This window comes from Hemitrygon akajei, chromosome 30, assembly GCF_048418815.1.
Source record: "Hemitrygon akajei chromosome 30, sHemAka1.3, whole genome shotgun sequence".
NCBI lineage: Eukaryota > Metazoa > Chordata > Chondrichthyes > Myliobatiformes > Dasyatidae > Hemitrygon > Hemitrygon akajei.
This window is the reverse complement of record NC_133153.1, coordinates 4,047,684-4,068,541: the sequence shown is the minus strand read 5'-3', so window position 1 is coordinate 4,068,541 and position 20,858 is coordinate 4,047,684. Positions and strand designations below refer to the sequence as shown.

The 20,858-nt window shown below is 39.5% G+C and overlaps 1 protein-coding gene across 1 annotated transcript in view; it reads left to right on the top strand.

Moving 5' to 3' along the window:
• LOC140718759 (protein unc-13 homolog C-like) overlaps window positions 1-20,858 on the top strand; it is a 337,501-nt gene that overhangs the window by 40,373 nt on the left and 276,270 nt on the right. The window contains exons 2-3 of the mRNA XM_073032872.1: window positions 5,160-5,275; window positions 6,211-6,374. Of these exons, the coding sequence (XP_072888973.1) occupies window positions 5,160-5,275; window positions 6,211-6,374 (280 nt within the window). The remainder of the gene's footprint in view (window positions 1-5,159; window positions 5,276-6,210; window positions 6,375-20,858) is intronic.

The window sequence follows — 20,858 nt, the reverse complement described above, 5'->3', positions numbered from 1 at the left end:
GCCCTCCCCGGGTGGGAATGCTGTAGGAGGTGCGTATTCAGAGTCCCGTCCCGCGCGCGGGCTTTTCCCCTTGCTGGTGAAGCAGGCTTGGCGCCCCCTTTGGGACCGACCTCAATGCCGGCACACGCCACTTTGTGAGCCGGTTCGAGTGCGCTGGCAAGTGGGTCGCCACACTACCACCTTTTTGCCCCAAGCCAAGATAATAGCGCCAGATTGTTGGGGAATCAACACACTTGTTTGCAAGGCCCAGGCACAAGGGAAGATTCCTCAGAACGGTCCTCCAGGTCATCTGTTTGGCCCTAGTCCTGCCTGGTCTCAAGTTCTTCACTGGGGACATGCATCGAGACTGACATCTCAACCAGGGATTGCCAGGACCCTTGTTCATTGAAAGAAGATGCTTTGTATCGAATCATTACGATACCAGCAAAGCTTATTTAGGCTAGTTTGGTTGAAGGTGATTAAATTTCTCAGCGAGCTGTTATCCTTTAATCCGAATGCACTCAGCAAAACTGGTATTTGTTTCTCATTGGCTATTCCATTTGTTTTACAGTGCTGCTCAGTCAGTCCTGTATTCATATTCCAGTTATCTTTGGTGCAATCAAATGTGTCAGTCTTTCTGTTGTAGCTAGCCATTTCTGCTCCCATTTTTATGATTATTACCACCTGGTACTCACTGTTTATGAACCCATTAATTCTTCCATTTTCTACCCTTTTTAAACTCTATCATGTCTTCCCTTCTGAAGAGTGTACAAATTCTTCCATTTGCTACTTTTCTTTAAACTCACTCATGTTTTCCCTTCCGAAGAGTGCATGCTGCGCTGCTTTTCTGTTACTCAACTGTTTCTTGCTGCACTTCAACAGGTAGGTAGTCATCTCAGGTTCATTTAAACGTCTTCATTACCACTGTTATGTCTTGTTACTCCAAAACATAAAACTAATTTAAAGGAAAAGGGTCTGAAATGTGAGTCTAACTCAGCTTTTACTTTAAGTAAGATGTGCACGTATGACTTAGACCATAAGACATAGGAGCAGAATTAGGCCATCTGGCTCATTGAGTCTGCTCCGCCATTGAATCATAGCTGATCCTTTTTTTCCCTCCTCAACCCCATTTCCAGGCCTTCTCCCCATAACCTTTGATGCCGTCCAATCAAGAACCTATCAATTTCTACCTTAAATACACCCAAAGACCTGGCCTCCACAGCTGCATGTGGCCAGGTTCCACAAATTCACCACCCTTTGGCTAAAGAAATTTCTCCGCATTGCTGTATTAAATGGATGCCCCTCTATCCTGAGGCTGTCACCTCTTGTCCTAGACTGTCCCACCATGGGAAACATCCTTTCCACATCTACTCTGTCTAGGCCTTTCAACATTCGAAAGGTTTCAATGAGATCCCCCCTCCTCCTTTTGAATTTCAGCGAGTGCAGATCCAGAGCCATCAAACGTTCCTCATATGATAACCCTTTCATTCCTGGAATCATCCTTGTGAACCTCCTCTAGACTCTTTCCAATGCCAGCACACCTTTTCTAAAATGAGGTGCCCAAAACTGTTCACAATACTCAAGGTGAGGCCATACCAGTGTCTTATAAAGCTTCAGCATCACATCCTTGCTCTTGTATTCTAAACCTTTTGAAATGAATGCCAACATGGCATTTATCTTCCTCACCATCGATTTGACCTGCAAGTTAGCCTTCAGGGCGTTCTGCACAAAGACTCCCAAGTCCCTTTGCATCTCAGATTTTCAGATGTTCTCCCCGTTTAGGAAATAGTCCACATAATTTATTTCTACTAGCAAAGTGCACGACCGTGCATTTTCCAACATTGTATTTCATTTGCCACTTTTTTAGCCATTCTCCTAATCTGTCTAAGTCCTTCTGCATCCTACCTGTTTCCTCAACCCTATCTGCCCCTCCACCAATCTTTATATCATCTGCAAACTTGGCAACAAAGCCATCTAAATCATTTATATACAGCATAAAAAGAAGTGGTCCCAAGACCCTGCAACACCACTAGTCACTGGCAGCCAACCAGAAAAGGATCCTTTTATTCCCACTCGCTGCCTTCTACCAATCAGCCAATGCTCTAACCCTGTTAGTAGCTTTCCTGTAATACCATGGACTCTTAACTTGGTAAGCAGCTTCATGTGTGCCACCTTGTCAAAGGCCTTCTGAAAGTCCAAATAAACAATATCCACTGCATCCCCTTTATCTAGCCTACTTGTAATCTCCTCAAAGATTTCCAACAGGTTCGTCAGGCAGGATTTTCCCCTGAAAGAAACCATGCTGACTTTGTATTATCTTGTCCTGTGTCACCAAGTACTCCATCACCTCATCCTTAAGAATTGACTCTAACATTTTCCCAACCAGTGAGGTCAGGCTAACTGGTCTATAATTTCCTTTCTGCTGCCTTCCTCCTTTCTTAAAGAGTGGTATGACTTGGTGACATGATGATGTATACCATGAACATACTTTACATATAAGCCATAATTAATTATTTAAACTTTAAGATTTAAAAGAATCTTAATCAAACAAAATATTTACAATATTACTCAAATGTTACTGAAATATTAAATACACAACAGGGACCAACTTGTGGGAGCATTTGCAAGACAATTTCATGGCTGCAGAACAGCTGAAGTGATCCTCTAAATCATGCAGAGGTAATTTCTGCATGTCAGTCCCATTCAGTTCCTGGATCACAAATTAATTTTGTGCTAATGAGGTCAGAGTATGATTTGAGTTATTTGAGGCCCGAACCTCTATGTGTGTATTGCACGCAAGGAATTTGGAACAAATTTGATATTTAACCAGAACTGTGCAGTAATGGGATTAAATTCCTCTGAGCAGTACACAAAATTACCTGACTGCTGGAAGGAAGATGCTTACGTCTGTAACAGCCATAACTTGTAGTACATGATGCCTTTATTGTAAAGGAATGTATCAAGGTTATAATATAGGAACCAAATCACAGTTAACACTAATCTGGATGCAAACATAAAGTCAGATGACTAACACCGGGGCAAAGTGGTAAATTTTAAGATGTGTCTTAAAACAGGAAGAAGACATTGGAAGGCAGACAAGGGAAAATCTGCAGAGTCCTGATGAAGGGTCTCAGCTTGAAATGTTACTCTTTTCCATAAATGCTGCCTGGCCTTCTGAGTTCCTCCAGCATTTTTGTGTGTGATGCTTGGAAGTTAAAGTTTTATAAAGAGGGAATTACAAGGGAGATTAATAATATCTAAAAGCAAGGCAGCCAAGGGTAAGAGTGGCTACTATCATGGATGCACCCAGCAATCAAGAAGAGTTGTGCAACTGAGCAAGATAAAAGAGGGGTGAAGCCATGAAGGGATGAGAACTGTAAGTCCAAGTCACTGGGCTTTGAAGGGTTGTGAATGTTGAAGTAATGGATATACGTCCTATGTAAATTAGGACAAAGAATATTTAGAATGAATTCATGTCTATGGTTGATAAAGAGATGCTAGATAATGACCCTTATTATCAGCAACATTTTATTTTACAGTTATTTTAGTTATGTTATTTCCTGCTACAGAGCAAAATGGCTAGAGAGGCAGGAATATGATACTTTGATTTAAACAGATTAGGCAGTAGTTCTGAAAAGAGGAATGGATAAAATTAGAGGAGAAACAATGAGAATACAGGTACTTATTCCTAGGTTTAATAGAGATTAGAATCATCTTGCTGAAATAAAAGTGACATTTAATCAAACAGTGGCAAAAAAACAAAGAATTTCAAAGACCTTACTGGAATAAATTATGAAATACATTGTTGGAAGAGAGCCATTTAGATAAAGTACATTTCCTAGTTAGTAGGGCTGGTGAATCTGGAGTTGTGTCAGCTGGATCATCCAAGGTGTTTAAAGAGGAGATAGTCTTTTCTTTTATAATCAGGAATTGATGACCATGGACGTTCAGCACAGAGCTGGGGGTGGGAAGAGATGCTGAGTAGAATATTCATGCTCCTGTTTTCTTGTTTTCAAGGAAGTATTAATTCAGAGCTTTTACCTCTCTAAGGTCTGCACTCTCTGAGGTTGCTGCAGCTGCACCTGTCATAAAAATGTAGCTCTACTCACTTCAGCCTACAGGAACGTTAGCTGTGATAAGATACAACCTGATTTTGGCATAGTGGGGAAGACTAGGTTTGAGAGCAAGTAGGTTGTAGCCAATTAAACAGAGTTATATTAAATAAATTAATATGGAGAGATTTGAGAAGGAACATAAATTCAATATTTAATCAGTTACATGAATGTTGTGTTCATTAATTGCTGACTAAGCTTTTCAATAAGTTAGAGCCAATGTGAGTAACTATTTAATGCTGAAGCTATGGTGCCATCCCAGAAAGGATACCGTTCAAACTCTAGCCACTTTTGTAGAGAATGAGTGGTGCAGTGGCACAGCATTGAGTGTTGCTGTCTCACTAATCCAGATACCCAGGTTCAATCCTGATCTTTGATGCTGTTTGTGTGGAGTTCTTACATTCTCCCTGGAATGAAGTTGATTTACAACAACTGCACTAGTTTCTTCCAATATCCTAAATACATGATGGTAGATATGTTTGCCACTGTAAATTACCCTTCATGTGGGTGGGTGTGGGAAACTCAGAGATGAGTTCGTGAGCAGAGTGGAGAGAATAGGTTACGGGGAAATGGTCCAACAGCCAGAAAAAACTCAATGAACCACATGGCCTTTTCCAGTTTCATAAGATGAAATAAGAAATGAAATTTGTATTTCCAGATTTTCTTTCTTACTTTTCATTTTTATTGTTGCCCTAAACACAAACAGTGTAACAGGCAGTAACTAAATTTTCATTTCTATCACTTCTCTTTGAATCCAGTCTCTTGCTCTGTGTTTCTTTTACTACATCCTCTCCTACTCCAGATCTATTAGATGCTTTGGTTTATTGAAATAAAATTTGAATTTATATAGTAAGAATTCTGAAACAACTTATTTTGAATAGTCAATTTACAGCATTGGCATTGATGATTATCTGTGATTGGAAGAGGGCTTTCATCAACCTTTGTCACTTCATTAATTGTACTGAGCTATTCCATGCAATTTATAAATCATTACCCTCTAAATGAGCACTCTGCTGTTTTGCTCTGTTGTACAATAGATGAGAATTATGCACTGTATCTTTTCCACAGAGAAGAGAACGGACAAATCTGCTGTTTCTGGTGCAATCAGAATGAAAATTGCTGTTGAAATTAAAGGTGAAGAAAAAGTGGCCCCATATCATGTGCAATACACCTGCTTACATGAGGTGAGGGAACATAGCAAATATGTGTATTTATATAATTTTTCCCAGTTTTTCAAACACTTACTTGTTGTTGAGTATACACAATGCAAATGTACTTTCTTGCTTCCAACTGAAGAAAACAATAGAATGGACCTGATCTTCTAATTGCCACTAAGGCCAAATCTGCTGTTTCTGGTGCAATTAGAATGAAAATTGCTGTTGAAATTAAAGGTGAAGGAAATGTGGCCCCGTATAATGGTTAGGTGATTATAGCAGTGACACACTAAGACCTCAGCTTCTACTCAGGAGAATACACCGGCCAAGACCCATGTTGGGCTCAGAGGGTTCAGAAGAGGAGAGACAGCAGCTAACAATTGATCAAATTGGGAATTTAAATTGAGTCAAATAAAAGGTGAGTGCATCTGTGTGAAACATTGTTGAATGGGTTCTATGAAGCGCACTCAAATCTGGGGATAGGTTGAGTGAAAACTGGTAGGTGGAAGGACGTAGGGGTGAATATGATCTTGGGCTTCAGCCGAGTAGTTAAGACTGGGGAATGGTGCTGAATGGGATCGATTGTGTGGTGGGAGGTGGGGGATGGTGGTATGGATTTAGAGGGTTTTAGATAACTTTTATCAAAAATATTGAATCTACTCTTATCAAAAATATATACTGCTGTGAGCCTTTTACTCCTAAACTGTTACCTATTGTGTGCGACTTCGTGGCCAAATATGTCACTTGTATTTTTATCTATTTACTTACTCCCAAACATTTTGATACTTAAAAGAGCTTCAACCTAGCAATTTCTTGCATATAGGTTTGTTGCTTTTATTTTTATCAACATTTTTTCTGCTGCTTTAAAATGGAAATATAATTTTATTTAAATAATCCCAGTGCCGCCTATCTTCAATGGCTGTAAATACTATTCATGTAATTAATACTAGTCTTATTGCCTTCAGAATCTTTTCAGTTATTTGACTGAAACAAAGTATAATGGTGTTGTGAAGATTCCACAAGTGAAAGGAGATGAGGCATGGAAGGTGTACTTTGAAGATAATGCTCAGGAAATCGTGGATGAATTTGCGATGCGCTATGGTGTTGAATCAATTTACCAGGCCATGACGTGAGTACCTATTTGCATTATTTGCCTCACAAAATGACCCTAATTCTGTTCAGACCAGTAAGAAATAGTTTCTCAAACCAGTGTATAGTAGTTATGTTTCTGAAATAATAATCCAAAAATGATCGTTTGTACCCTGAAATTTACTTTGAGAATTTGAGTATCTATTGAGGAATCTAGAAATTGACTGCTGGTGTCAATGCAAGTGACCATGAAGTTACTAGATTGTTTCACAATCTCATCAGGTGTACAAGTCTCCTTCAGTGGAGAAATCCTTACCTGATCAGATCTGCACATGGTAATTGCTCCTTCCCATAATGGGTACCTCTGAGTTGCCGAGTGAAATGGACATCTGTTGTACTAAGGGAAGGCCAGAGCAACTTCTCTGAGCCATCAGGGATGGTTGACAATATGCTGGCATAGCCAGTGATGTCTACATTTCATGTATGTTTGATTTTAAAACTAGAGCCTAATTATTATTACAATTGCAGCAGGAAAACGAATAGCTTCTCCAAGACGAATGTTTCAATGCAATGGAATTTGAATGTGGTGTGTTCTTCTCTGGAAGTTATGTTAAGCCAATTTTTTACATTTCTGCGTATTTTTCTGGATTGTGTTTCATTGGGCTTATAGCTCAGACTTCAGCATCAACCCTTCCTCACTGATGTCACAGTTGTAAAGACTTGAGTTCAATCTGATCTCGGGTGCTGTTTTTACCTTCTCCCTGTGACCATGTCAGATTCCTCTGGTTATTTCACTTTCTTTCTATATCATAAATAAATGCATAAGTAATTGACCACTGTAAATCACTCCAAGTGTGCAAGTGATTGGTAACACCTGGGAGGAGTTGGATGTTGAAAGAGGAAATAAAATGAAATTAGTGTAAATGAATGGCTGATGGCTATAGGCCAAATGGCCTGTATCTATAACTGTTCCCTTGGTCACACTTCTTTAGATCCAGGCTCTGAAACATTCCCAACTAACAAGGTGACAGCCAACCCATCAGGTGGAACAGTCAACAAACTGCATCACGTTAAGGTCTCCTGAGGTCTCAGATCTCAAACTACCTCATTAAGATCCCTCGTGGGGATAGATTGGATATGGTGATGACATGGGCATGACCATGACAGTGGCACTAGGCACAGCTATAGAGCTTCTGATGGGCATGGGACTGATTCAGCAAGGAATGGAAAGTCAAGTGGCACTTAGCAGAGATGTGGAAGTCAAGGATTGTCCAGTCTGCAGGATGCAGATGGCCAGCTGCTCTGTCTGAAAGCTTTGTCAGCCAACAGGACAATCCAGTCCATGACACCTGATAAATGTCGTTGCTGCAACTAGCTTTCTACTGCATCACCTGTGAAATCCTGGTGAATTACTTCAGATGTCAAAAAATATCTAAAAGGATCAAGAGACCCAGATTAGAATGTAGAATCAGATTTAAACTTAATATTTGTGTATAATGACTTCTATATCTTTAAATATTTAGTAAAATGTACTGCTGCCTTTAAGTAAAGGGAATTATGAAGGCTAAGGGTCCTCACTGGCAGTGCAATATAGAACATAAAACAGGCCATTTACCCACTATATCTGCATTGAACACATTGGCAAATTAACCTAAAACACACATAATCCATATTCCTCCATCCCCTTCAAGCCTCTAAAATGACGCCATTATACATGCTTTCACCAAAATCCCTGACAACCTGTTCCTGGCACCCACCACACTCTGTATGAAAAAAAAACTAGTTCTACTACAAATCTTTTAAAAATTCCCCCTCTTATCTTAGATCCATGTCCTTTACGATTTGACATTTATACCCTGAGAAAAAAACATTCTGTCTGTCCTATGTATGCTTTTCATAAATTTATAAAACATCTATCAAGTCTCCCCTCAGTCTCTGACATTCCAGGCAAAAGAACCCAAGTTTGTCCCAACTCTCCTTACGACTCATAAATTTTAATCCAGGCAGCATCCTGGTGAACTCAACAAACACGATGTGGAGACTCTTTTCAAAGACAGGAAGAAAGCCTCTAGCTACCAGACCTTTACTGTTAGAACCTTAAGGGAGGAGCAGTGCTCTCGGCTGCATTGGTTCACAGAGTTCTGCTGCATCCTGTAAGTATGGAGAAAGGATGTGGAGGCTTTGGAGAGAGTACTGAAGGGATTCACCAGGATATCACATGGATTAGAGAATATTATCTACACAAAGAAACTATAACAAACTCAGGTTGTTTTTGTCTGCAGTCTGTGGGGAGGTCTGATAGGTTTACAAAATAATGAGAGGTAGAGATACTGTAGATTAGATAGTCAAAAGTCTTCTTGCAAAGATCGAAATGTCAAATACTAGAGGATATAACTTTAAGGTGAAGGAGAAAAGTTTAAAGGAGGCTTATGAGGCAAGTTTCATTATGTATAGCTGCCAAAGGAGCTGGTGCAAGCAGATACCTTCAGAAGCAGAAGCTTTTCGGTGGGCTTCAGTTATCATAAGGTAAGTCAGCGTGTGATTTGAAAAACAAGTGGGGCCTTTCATGATTTTATGGCAGGCTTCAGTCATCATGAGCAGCTGCTTTTTTTGATGTAAGTCAACATGTGATTTAAAAAGTGTGTGGGGCCTTTCGGGACTTGTCAGCAGGCTTTAGTTATCGCAATTTATTAAGCAATTGGTAAAAGCCAATGAAAAGAAGTTAGGTTTAGCCGGAGCAACCATTGTGTCAGTGGACCTCTGTTAGAGTTGTGGATTTTGATGCTTTGGCTTAAGAGAATCAGGCATGAAGAGGCAAAGGTTAAGGTAAGTTTCCTTCTTTCTTTATCTATTAGTGGATAGCTAGTGTAGTAAGAATGGGTCCAGGATGAGTGGAGTGCTCTTTATGTCAGATGTGGGAATTCTGGGAGAACTACTTCTATGTGAGCCACAGCTGGATGCAGCTCCTTACTGACCATACTAGGGAACTGGAGGTATAGCCGGATGACATACAGGAGAATGAGGAAGAGATAAGTATGATCTACGGAGAGGTAGTCACCCCTAAGTTGCAGGAGGCAGGTAACTGGGTGACTGACAGGAGAGGGAAAGGGAATATTCAGGGTATCCCCATGGCTCAATTGCAGGTATACCGGTTTGGATACTGTTGGGGTAACGACCCACCAGGGGAAAGCCACAGCCACTCTTTTGCGTAATTGGAACTGTTTTCCAGTCCATGCCCAAAATAGGGATTGATGTGGAGTAACAGTGTTGATTTGGGTCTCTGAGAGGATGTTGCCACTCTTGATCTCAGACTACGTTTATTCAGGTTCCTCTGGACTCAATAATTAAAGTGATAGCTATTTTCAGTTTCTGGGAAATCCTGCTAATCTTAATGAAATGTCTTGTTTCCTGTATGACACCAAGGTGAAGTTAAATTATCCAGCATTCCTTTTCCTCTTTTCCACAATTCAAACCTTATCCACACCACCCACAGTCACCTCACTCCACTTCCTTCCACATAGGACTATTCCCAGTTATTAAATGAATAAGCTGCCTCAAAATATTCTTCAAGTTAAATATTGCTGTAAAGTATCTTGCTACTAAATTTAATTATTTTTGAGCAAAGAGTAAAGGGAATTTAATGATGTCTGAGTCACATTCACAGTTATCCAAGTGTTATGATATATCTTAATTGATTGGATTTGAATGCCCAGAAGATATAACTTTTGCATTGTACTGTGGTGAAAATTTGGAAACTTTCTCTTATAATCACAAACTGTCATCACCTTTGCAATTTTATGTCAATGCGTCAACATTGCTGAATGAGCACAGTAGATGGAAGAAAGCTAAATGACATTCATCTATTTAGTGGGGAACTTCTGCCTGCGATATGTTCACTCACCCCTCATTTTATATTTCCCTGCCTGCTCAATCACATAAAGAAGTCTAGGATGAGCTGAAGGTCAGTCACCAACATCCCTGATATCTAGCTCCTCCACTAGATTCTCAATTAAACCCTGCTACAGTGTAATGACTTACTAAAGAGAGACACTTCACATCTGACTCTTCAGTGTTATCCTTGGACTAGCTGACCAACAGACAAAAATTAATCTATGCAATGGATTTATCAATCTGCAAAATATTTTTAATAATTTGTTAGCATTTAAGGTTTTTAACTGTATTTTAAGATTTAATTCAGAATATATTTGCATATGTTTTTGAAATGTCTCTGTCTAAACCCTTGATCAACCAATCCAGGAAAACTTAACTTGGTGCACATTCTGGTCTTTCTTCTTCAGTGCACGCAATGAATTTTTTCCCTGTTGCTTCAACTCTTATATTCATTTCCCTGACTAATGAAAGCAAATGTACCAAAGGCTTTCTCCATGACCATATAACCATATAACAATTACAGCACGGAAACAGGCCATCTCGGCCCTTCTAGTCCGTGCCGAACGCTTACTCTCACCTAGTCCCACCGACCTGCACTCAGCCCATAACCCTCCATTCCTTTCCTGTCCATATACCTATCCAATTTTACTTTAAATGACAATACCGAACCTGCCTCTACCACTTCTATCGGAAGCTCATTCCACACAGCTGCCACTCTCCGAGTAAAGAAATTCCCCCTCGTGTTACCCCTAAACTTTTGCCCCTTAACTCTCAACTCATGTCCTCTTGTTTGAATCTCCCCTACTCTCAATGGAAAAAGCTTATCCACGTCAACTCTATCTACCCCCTCGTAATTTTAAATACCTCTATCAAGTCCCCCCTCAACCTTCTACGCTCCAAAGAATAAAGACCTAACTGGTTCAACCATTCTCTGTAACTTAGTTGCTGAAACCTAGATAACATTCTAATAAATCTCCTCTGTACTCTCTCTATTTTGTTGACATCTTTCCTATAATTCGGTGACCAGAACTGTACACAATAATCCAAATTTGGCCTCACCAAGGCCTTGTACAATTTTAACATTACACCCCAACTCCTATACTCAATGCTCTGATTTATAAAGGCCAGCATACCAAAAGCTTTCTTCACCACCTTATCCACATGAGATTCCACCTTCAGGGAACTATGCACCATTATTCCTAGATCACTCTGTTCTACTGCATTCCTCAATGCCCTACCATTTACCATGTATGTCCTATTTTGATTAATCCTACCAAAATGTAGCACCTCACACTTATCAATTATAACCATATATGCTTCTGATGCTACTTTCAGGGAAATTGCATTCCCAAGTTCTACAATTTTCTGCATGAGATAACACAGGGATTCATAAGGATGGTATTAGAATTGAATAATTTTAGTTAAGAGAGGGAAGTGACTAACCTGTTTGTTTTCTTTTGAATAAAAGTGACCTGAAGGAAGAGTTGACTATAAAGGATGAGCAGAGTGGTCAATAAGTGGTCAATAAGTCAGCCATGTACATCAATCATCATTAAAAGGGAGATGAAGGAAAATGTCCTCACCAAAGAGAAAATGGTGGGAATTCAATAAAGATAACTTTCATCCAAATTCATGAGATACAAATAAAAGCTTTATGTTTAGAATAGTGAGCCAGAGTTGGGACAGATTATTAAGTATGTTGTTTCAAGAAATTACTTTGCATTGTAATGTTTGAGCCTTTTAGTTCATGACTTACATAATATGTTTATAGGAATAGGTAGTAATCAAATCCACTCATAGCTACAGAGCACACAAAGCCTAATGTTTAATGTTCCAAGTTGTGGTGAATGGTCTCGCTCCAAAAGGTTGACTGTTTATTCCTCTTCATAGATGCTGTCTGACCTGCTGAGTTCCTCAAGTATTTTGTATGTGTTACTCTGGATTTCCAGCATTTGCAGAATCTCTTGTGTTTGCGGCCATGTAAAATTATTGTCACTCAAAATAACATAGATAAATACCTAAGAATTTCATCCATCAAAATGAGATTGATGTAGTTGCAGTTCACATTAGAGTCTATCAATGTCCAAAGCTGTGAAATGGAATCTGAGGTGTACAAGTTCAAGCAAGATGAAGAGTCTTGGCCCAAAACATTGATTGTTTATTTCCCTCCATGGAGGCTGCCTGATTTACCGAGTTCCTCCAGCATCTCGTGTGTGTGTTGCTCAAAACTTCCAGCAGCTACAGAACTTCTTGTGGCTTCTCAGAATAATGTAGAGCAGGTCTAGTTACATTTCAGCAACTTACAATTCCATGACTAAGAAGAGCAATAATGGCAGTTTTGGTGGCAATAAGAAATTAAAATGGAAAATACTTCATAGTTTGTAAGTTCATTCATCCAATAAGGAATTTGAAGTACTGTATATAGTATATATGACATAAGCTGTAAATACAACGACCAATTTTTAAATAAAGATGTTGATTAACAATCAGAACACACAGATTGATCTACTACAGACTGCTCAATAATCAGTCAAGGTATTTATTCCTACAAGTTTAAGCAGATACTATTGACAGCATATGCTATCACAGTAGAAATTTGTTCAGTGAATTTCTACAGATGACAGGGGAATGTCAGTACACATTGCAACACAATAAACTTCATTCAGTTAGTCATCATTGCAACCAGAGTCTGATGGTCACATGCATCAGGCAGATAAATTATGCTGCTGTGTAGAAACTTATGGTCACACTGAATCAAGATGAACGATATTTACTACCCCTTCTGGGCAATGTCAGCATGACAACATATGTGTGGAGCCAGGCAATATTTCTCATTGCGACTCACCAGGAGCAACAAATGATCTGCCGGTAGAGCTCTGCAGGTCAAGCAGCATCTGTAAGGAGGAAATAAATTGCCATTTTGGGCTGGAATCTTTCATCATTAATGGTGTAGGGGCTGGAGAGATAATGAATTGTACACGAATATTCTGGGAAATGCTTGTGTCATGAAGGATGAAATGTTAGAGCCAAGGTACATACATTCCTGTGCCTGAAGTGATCTACTTCAGGATGTCTTGGGGTTGAAGGAAGCAAGGGAAATGATTGCTGGGGCTCTGACAGAGATTTTTACATCTTCATTAGCCACAGGTGACTGGAAGATGCTAATGTTGTCCTTTTGTTCAAATTGGGCAGCATAAATAAACCAGGAAACTAGAAGCCAGTGAGTCTTACGTCAATAGTAGGGAAATTGTCTTATACGGTCCAAAGTAGAGGACTGTTTCAGAAAATTAGGGTTCATGGAATCCAAAGGGCGTTACTAAATTAGATCCAATATTGACTTGGTTGCAGGAGGCTGCGAATCAGATTAAGATTCATTTATATATCAGATGCACATCAAAATGTGTGAACCATGTTGTTTGTCCTGACAACCAACACAATCTAAGGATGTGTTGGGGGTATCCCACGAACATTCCAGCACCAACATGGCATGCCCACAATGCTCAGCAGAACAACACAGAACACAACAAACAAAAAAAACAATAACAGCAAAATAAGCCCCTTTCCTCCCGACCACTCACACACACAGTCTCCAACCCCAGGACAGACTAATAGGCTTCCTGCGGACTCATGGACAACAGATCTCTTGACTTCTCCAGAGAATTCTAGGGCTTCAGCCATCAAGTCTTGATCTTCGGACTTCTGATTGATCATCAGTATCAACCCCAGGACTAGCCGATGATGAGGCCCCGTACTCTGGTCCTGCCAACTCACATACAGAGGTCACTGGCTCTCATGCCCCCTTTTTACACAGCATCTGATGTTGGTACCTACTGACCTGGGGGTGGGATAGACTAACTGACCTGATCCTTGTCCTCACTGGTCCTCAACAACAGTGCTTGCTAGCCTGACATAAGCAGATGTCCTTTGACCCATGTCCAAATCACTGCCCTTTGAGCGTGTAGCAGGGGTCCTTCTACATCAATTATGAAAGGATGCTGAAGGATATAGATCAGATGGAAAGTTGGGTGGAGAAGTGATGATGGAATTTAATCTAAAAAAATGTGAGGTAAAATACTTGGGCTGCCAAATCCTAACAGGACATAATTAGATACAGTAGAGGCAGGAAACTGAAGAGTGCAGATGCACAGAGAATCCCAGAACTTCCTGAAAATTGTGATACAGGTGGAGAGACTAGTGAAGGAAACAACTTTACTGCTTGCTCATAGGCTGAAGTGTTACAGTTGCGATGTCATGTTGCAACTGTGCCACACTTGGAGCATTGTATATGTTTCTGGTCATCACACCGTAGGAAAGATGTGGCAGCATTTGAGTAAGTGCACCAGTAATAGAGGGCTGCAGTTATGAGAAGTTCATTGGAACATTAGAAGCTACTGGTGACCTTATAAAAGTTTACAAAATTATGAGGGCCATTGACAGTGTGGATGGTCAGAACCTTTTTATCCTAGAATGGGTAAGTCTAAAGTTAGAGGCCATTGGTTTAAGGTGAGAGAAGAGAACCTTAAAAGAGTCTAGGGGCAGGAGTTTCACACAAAAGAAGATTAGTATATGAAATGAACTGATCATGCATCCAGAGGTACAAATTTGAATCCCAATGTGGTAGCTCCAAGACATAGATTCTAGTGATTCAATGTAGAATTGAAGCCTGTCTCAGCAATTGTAATAATGCGAGCACTTGATTTTTGTGAAAACCTATCTTTTCATTAATGTTCCTCAGTGAAAGAAATCTACCATCCTTATCTGAACCTATTCTGGACTTCATCTGACTTCAGATTCACAAATACTGTATGTTTAACATGTAATTGTTTATTTGATTCATCAACAGGAAGAGTTGAACAGCCAGTTGTCAGCAGTCTATATCCCATGACAATTCAGTATAAATAAAAGCTTTTGATGAAGAGAAGATTGGGTCTTGTTCAACCAAATTTGGTTTCTAGATTTAAACACCAGCAGTTGAGACAGCAAAATTACCATACTAATAATCAGAAGGAACATATTTCAAACAAAATGTCTACATTGATATTTATATCCTAGTCAGAAAATCAGGTTTGCACTTTGAGGGTAGGAACCTTTACATAGGTGTACAGAACCAAGAAACAATTGATTTAAAAGCTTCAGAAGTGTTCATTGGATAAAATATTAGTGATGAACTAACCTGAAATATTCAGTCTGCCAGATCTCAATCTTAACATATAGATAGCTAAATGCTTTGACAGTTCAGAACTGGTTTGCTCACTGTGGTTTCAAGCATTTAGGTGTGGAGAAGCCAGAAATGGCCGAGAGTGGAAATGAAACAATTTCTCTACTTTAACAAGTTAGAAACTATGAAAAATTCAAAGCTATTGCCAATCATCTTGAATGTTACAATGAAAATGATGATTTGGAGGATGCAATTGCCAAAAGCATTGAATGAAGGCAGTCCATTATCTACACTCAGTGTCAGCACTGATTTTGTTCATTTACAGTCAATCTGGATGAATTTGTTAACATTAGAAACTAATACATAGTTTTATAGTTCTGTAGTAGTATTTGTAGTGTTCTAATTTGTTCTGTATTTCATTTAAATATATAATTTGTTACTCAGTTCAATAGTAGTTTGTCTTTTTTATACCTCTTTAACTATTTCTTTGAAACTTTGGCTAATTGGGGACAGCGCTTAATTGGGCCAAAATGTATTGGGCCTGATGTGTCCCAATGAACCAGAATCCAATCTAGCTATTTTTCAGTGACTTCTTTTGCTATACATTTCTCTGATTCTAATTGCATTGAGTTGTTTATTCTTTGAATCTAAGAATGTCCTTCTAGTTATTGCCTTCAACCAGATGGTGTAATTTAACTTCATCTCTCATGCATGACACTATGGCTGGCAATATTACAGTAATAATATATTCCATCATCAACCCAACTCTAGTACTCTTGCTTCTGAAACAAAACGTTGGATGTTCATACTGCATCAGGGCTTGATGCTTCAGAGCACTGCTCTATTTATTAATTGTTTATTTGGAGGTACAGCACGGTAACAGGTCTTCTGTTCAATTTGAGCCTGCATTGCCATATTACACCCACGTGACCAATTAACATATGTCTTTGGAATGTGGGAGGAAACCAGGGCACCCATGCAGATATAGAGAGAATGTACAAAGTCCTAGGTCACCGGTGCTGTAATAGCATTACATTAACTACTATGCTACTGTGCCTTCTCAGTTGTTAGGGATGTTATCTCTGATGATACAAGATGTGTAAGCACATTCTGTTCACCTGCAGAAAACCAAAAACACTTTGGAGAACCATAAGATCATAAGATATAGGAGCAGAAATAGGTATTTGGCCATTGAGTCTGCTCCACCATTCTAACATGGCTGATTCATTATCCCCCACAACCCCATTCTCCTGCCTTCTCCTTGTAATCTTTGATGCTGTTACTCATCAAGAATCTATCAATATCTGCCTTCAGTATACTTAAATGAATCAGCTTCCACAGCCACCTGTGGCAATGAATTCAACAGGTTCATCAACCAATGATGCTGAGGCTGTAGTCACTGGCCCTAGGCTTCCCCATTATTGGAAACATCCACTTAACTTCCACTTTTAATATTTGATAATTTGGTCTTTCAATATTTGATAGATTTCAATGTGATCCCCACCCCCAATTCTTCAAATTCCAGTGATTACAAGCCCAGAGCCATCAAATGATCTTCATATTTTAACCTTTTCATTCCCTGGATCATTCTTATGAATCTCCTTATGCCTCCTTCTGCAATGCAATGCCTGAAACCTTTCTTAGATAAGGGGCTCAAAACTGCACACAGTACTCTAAATACAGTCTGACTAGTGCCTTATAAAGCTTCTGCATTACTTGCTTTCATATTCTAGTCCTCTCAAAATGATTATCAACATTGCATACTATCAACTCACCCTGCAATCCTGCACGAGGACTCCCAAGACACTTTGCTGAATTTTCTAAATTTTCTCCCTATTTAGAAAATAGTCTACACCCTTATTCCTTCTACCAAAGTGTCTGACCATACACGCATTGACCCTGGAGTCCATCTTCCACTTCTTTGCCCAGTATCCTAATCTGTCCAAGTCCTTTTGCAGACTCCCTGCTTCCTCAACACAGCCACCTACCTGTATTGTCGGCAACTCTGGCCACATTGCCATCAATACCATCAACCAAGTCATTGGAATTTAACATGAAAAGAAGCAGTTCCAAAACTTATTATTTTGAAGCAGTAAAATGTATTATCAAATTATGTTTATGTTGCCATATGTTACCATGAGTTCAATTTTTTACAGGCACTTACAGGAAAAAAAGAAATAAAGTAGAATTTATGAAAAAAAGACATAAACATGGACTGACAAGCAGCCAATCTGCAAAAGAACACCAACTATAAAAACAAAAATAAATAATGCTGAGATCATGAGTTGTCGAGTCCTTGAAAGTGATCTGTAGGTTGTAGAATCAGTTCAGAGTTGTGATGATTGAAATTACCCTTGTGGTTCATGAGCTTGATAGTTGTAATGACTCTTCTTGAACCTGGTGGTGGGGGACCGAAGATAGTAGTGAAAATAGAGCATACATGGCCTGAATAGTGGTGGTACTTGATGATGGATGCTAATTTCTAGTGGCAGCACTCCATATTAGTGAGCTCAAATGTGGGGATTACAGTTTGAATATTGAATGCTCTAATTTACTGTTTACAACTTTGGAGTGCACACAGCAGTAAAATGGTTTGCCTACAGCACAATAGCCACTGTACTAAACTCAATTTATTTATTGTAACATACTTAAGAAACACAGGGCACCATGGTAGCATACTGACTCTACTATAGCTTTGGGCTTACTGGAGCTCAGAGTTCATTTCCAGCACCATTCTGTAAGGAGTCTCTGTACATCCTCCCTGTGGAGTGCCTGGGTCTTCCCCAGGTGCTCCGATTTCCTCCCACAGTCCAAAGACGTACTGGGTAGGTTAATTAGTTATTGTAAATAAATTGTCCTGTGATTACATTAGGGTAAAATTGGAATTGTGGTGTTGCTGGGAAGTGTGTCTTGAAGGCTGGAATGGCCTACTCCATGTTGATTCACTAAATAATATAGGAATGGACAGGAGGAGGAGTATAGGAAACTGATACAGGACTTTGTGATATGGTGCAACTCAAACTACCTGCGTCTCAATATCACCAAGACCAAGGAGATGGTGGTGGACTTTAGGAGATCTAGGCCTCATATGGAGCCAGTGATCATTAATGGAGAATGTGTGGAGCAGGTTAAGACCTACAAGTATCTGGGAGTACAGTTAGACGAGAAGCTAGACTGGACTGCCAACACAGATGCCTTGTGCAGGAAGGCACAGAGTCGACTGTACTTCCTAAGAAGGTTGGCGTCATTCAATGTCTGTAGTGAGATGCTGAAGATGTTCTATAGGTCAGTTGTGGAGAGCGCCCTCTTCTTTGTGGTGGCGTGTTGGGGAGGAAGCATTAAGAAGAGGGACGCCTCACGTCTTAATAAGCTGGTAAGGAAGGCGGGCTCTGTCGTGGGCAAAGTACTGGAGAGTTTAACATTGGTAGCTGAGCGAAGGGCGCTGAGTAGGCTACGGTCAATTATGGATAACTCTGAACATCCTCTACATAGCACCATCCAGAGACAGAGAAGCAGTTTCAGCGACAGGTTACTATCGATACAATGCTCCTCAGACAGGATGAAGAGGTCAATACTCCCCAATGCCATTAGGCTTTACAATTCTACCGCCAGGACTTAAGAACTTTTTAAAAGCTATTATTAATGCTTTTTGAGATAGTGATTTAGATGCATATCATATTTTTTTTACTGAGTTAAGTATTGTATGTAATTAGTTTTGCTACAACAAGTGTATGGGACATTGGAAAAAAAGTTGAATTTCCCCATGGGGATGAATAAAGTATCTATCTATCTATCTATCTATCTATCATTACATCACAGTACAGACCCTTTGGCCTACAATGTTGTACTGACCTTTTAACTTACTCTAGGATCAATCTAACCCATCCCTCCTACATAGTCCTCCATTTTCTATCATCCATGTGCCTATCTAAGAGTTTCTTAAATGTCCCTATTAGATATATTTCCACCACCACCTCTGGCAGAGTATTCCATGCATCCACCATTCTCTGTCTAAAAAAAAATTGCCTCTGACATCCCCCTATACCTCCCAACAATCACCTTAAAGTCATGGTCCCTCATATTAGCCATTTCCACCTTGGGAGAATGTATCTGTCTATCCACTTGATGTATGTTTCTTATCATTTTGGTCACCTCTAACAAGTCTCCTCTCATCCTCCTTTTCTCCAGTGAAAAGCCCTAGCTCCCTCAACCAAGGACATAAAAAGTGCTGTACAAACCCAAACTCATTCTTTCTTTCAATAATAGAAGCAATATATTAAAAGACCTTAAAAATTCTAAACACATCCTTCGATCAAAAATGTTTGTGATTAAATTTATTTGAACCTTCTCTCAATCATCTGTTGTATTTAAGCAAAAATCAGCTAAGACTCCGGTGAAGTGATGAATGATGTCATTCTGCTAATGAGGAAAAAGATCATTTTTTGTAGCTGTATCTAACCTGTGCCCTTGACACAATTGCTTCAGTATTTACTGACATAACTGAGACCGGTCAATGGGAGAGCTTCAAATCTATATCAGATATTTTTGGCTTACTACTCAAAAAAAAATTATGTGTTAGTCCCAAAGCTGCAGTAGCTGTGGTTTTAATTCAATGGGTAATCAGTGACAGAAATTAGAATAAACTACTTCAGCACTAATCTTAATTGCTGACAGTCAATGAGTATGAGGATCATGAGGCCAGGCCAGGCCAAATTAAGATCCTAGTGGCCATCTCTGGACTGCAGTGGGCCTCGGAGACAGATGCTTGACAGTTAAAGTAACAGCAGATCCTATCCAGCCAAAAAGGACCAGATATATATTTATGAAACATTAGCCTGTGTATGACGGCAGATATTTTATAATATTTGTGGGACCACAAATTACGCCAAATGTGGTGCCAGATAGATTCAAGTTATCCCTTAAGTTGTACCTTTTCCGTGATATAATGCTCTATAGATGTACTGGTTTGGATGAATGATTTATAGGGAAAAGTGTGAGTTCTTCCTCTCACTTTGAAGTCATAAATGAACTTTGAGGAGATTCCAAATAATCATCGAACCAATAATGATGATCACAGCCCCATTAAACTGACTTTAAACAGAAATATAGTAAGCAAAGATTTTGTTTATCCACTTTAGCATGAAACTAATGACATGCACAAAATAGCTGATTAGATGTTATGTACACAAAAATACAACTGCAGATGCTGTGGATTAAAGAATATGAACACAACGCTGGAAGAACTCAGCAGGTCAGGCAGCATCCGTGAGAAAAGAGTAGCCACGGATTTTTCTCACGGATGCTGCTTGACCTGCTGAGTTCTTCCAGCGTTGTGTACGTAGATGTTATGTAGATTGATCAACCTTTTCCAAGATAAAGATAGCATGTAAAGTTCAAACAAGGAATTGCTGCACACAAAAGATACTGATTTGATCAAACCATCAAATTTCCTTACAAATTGATGCTGGTGAATTA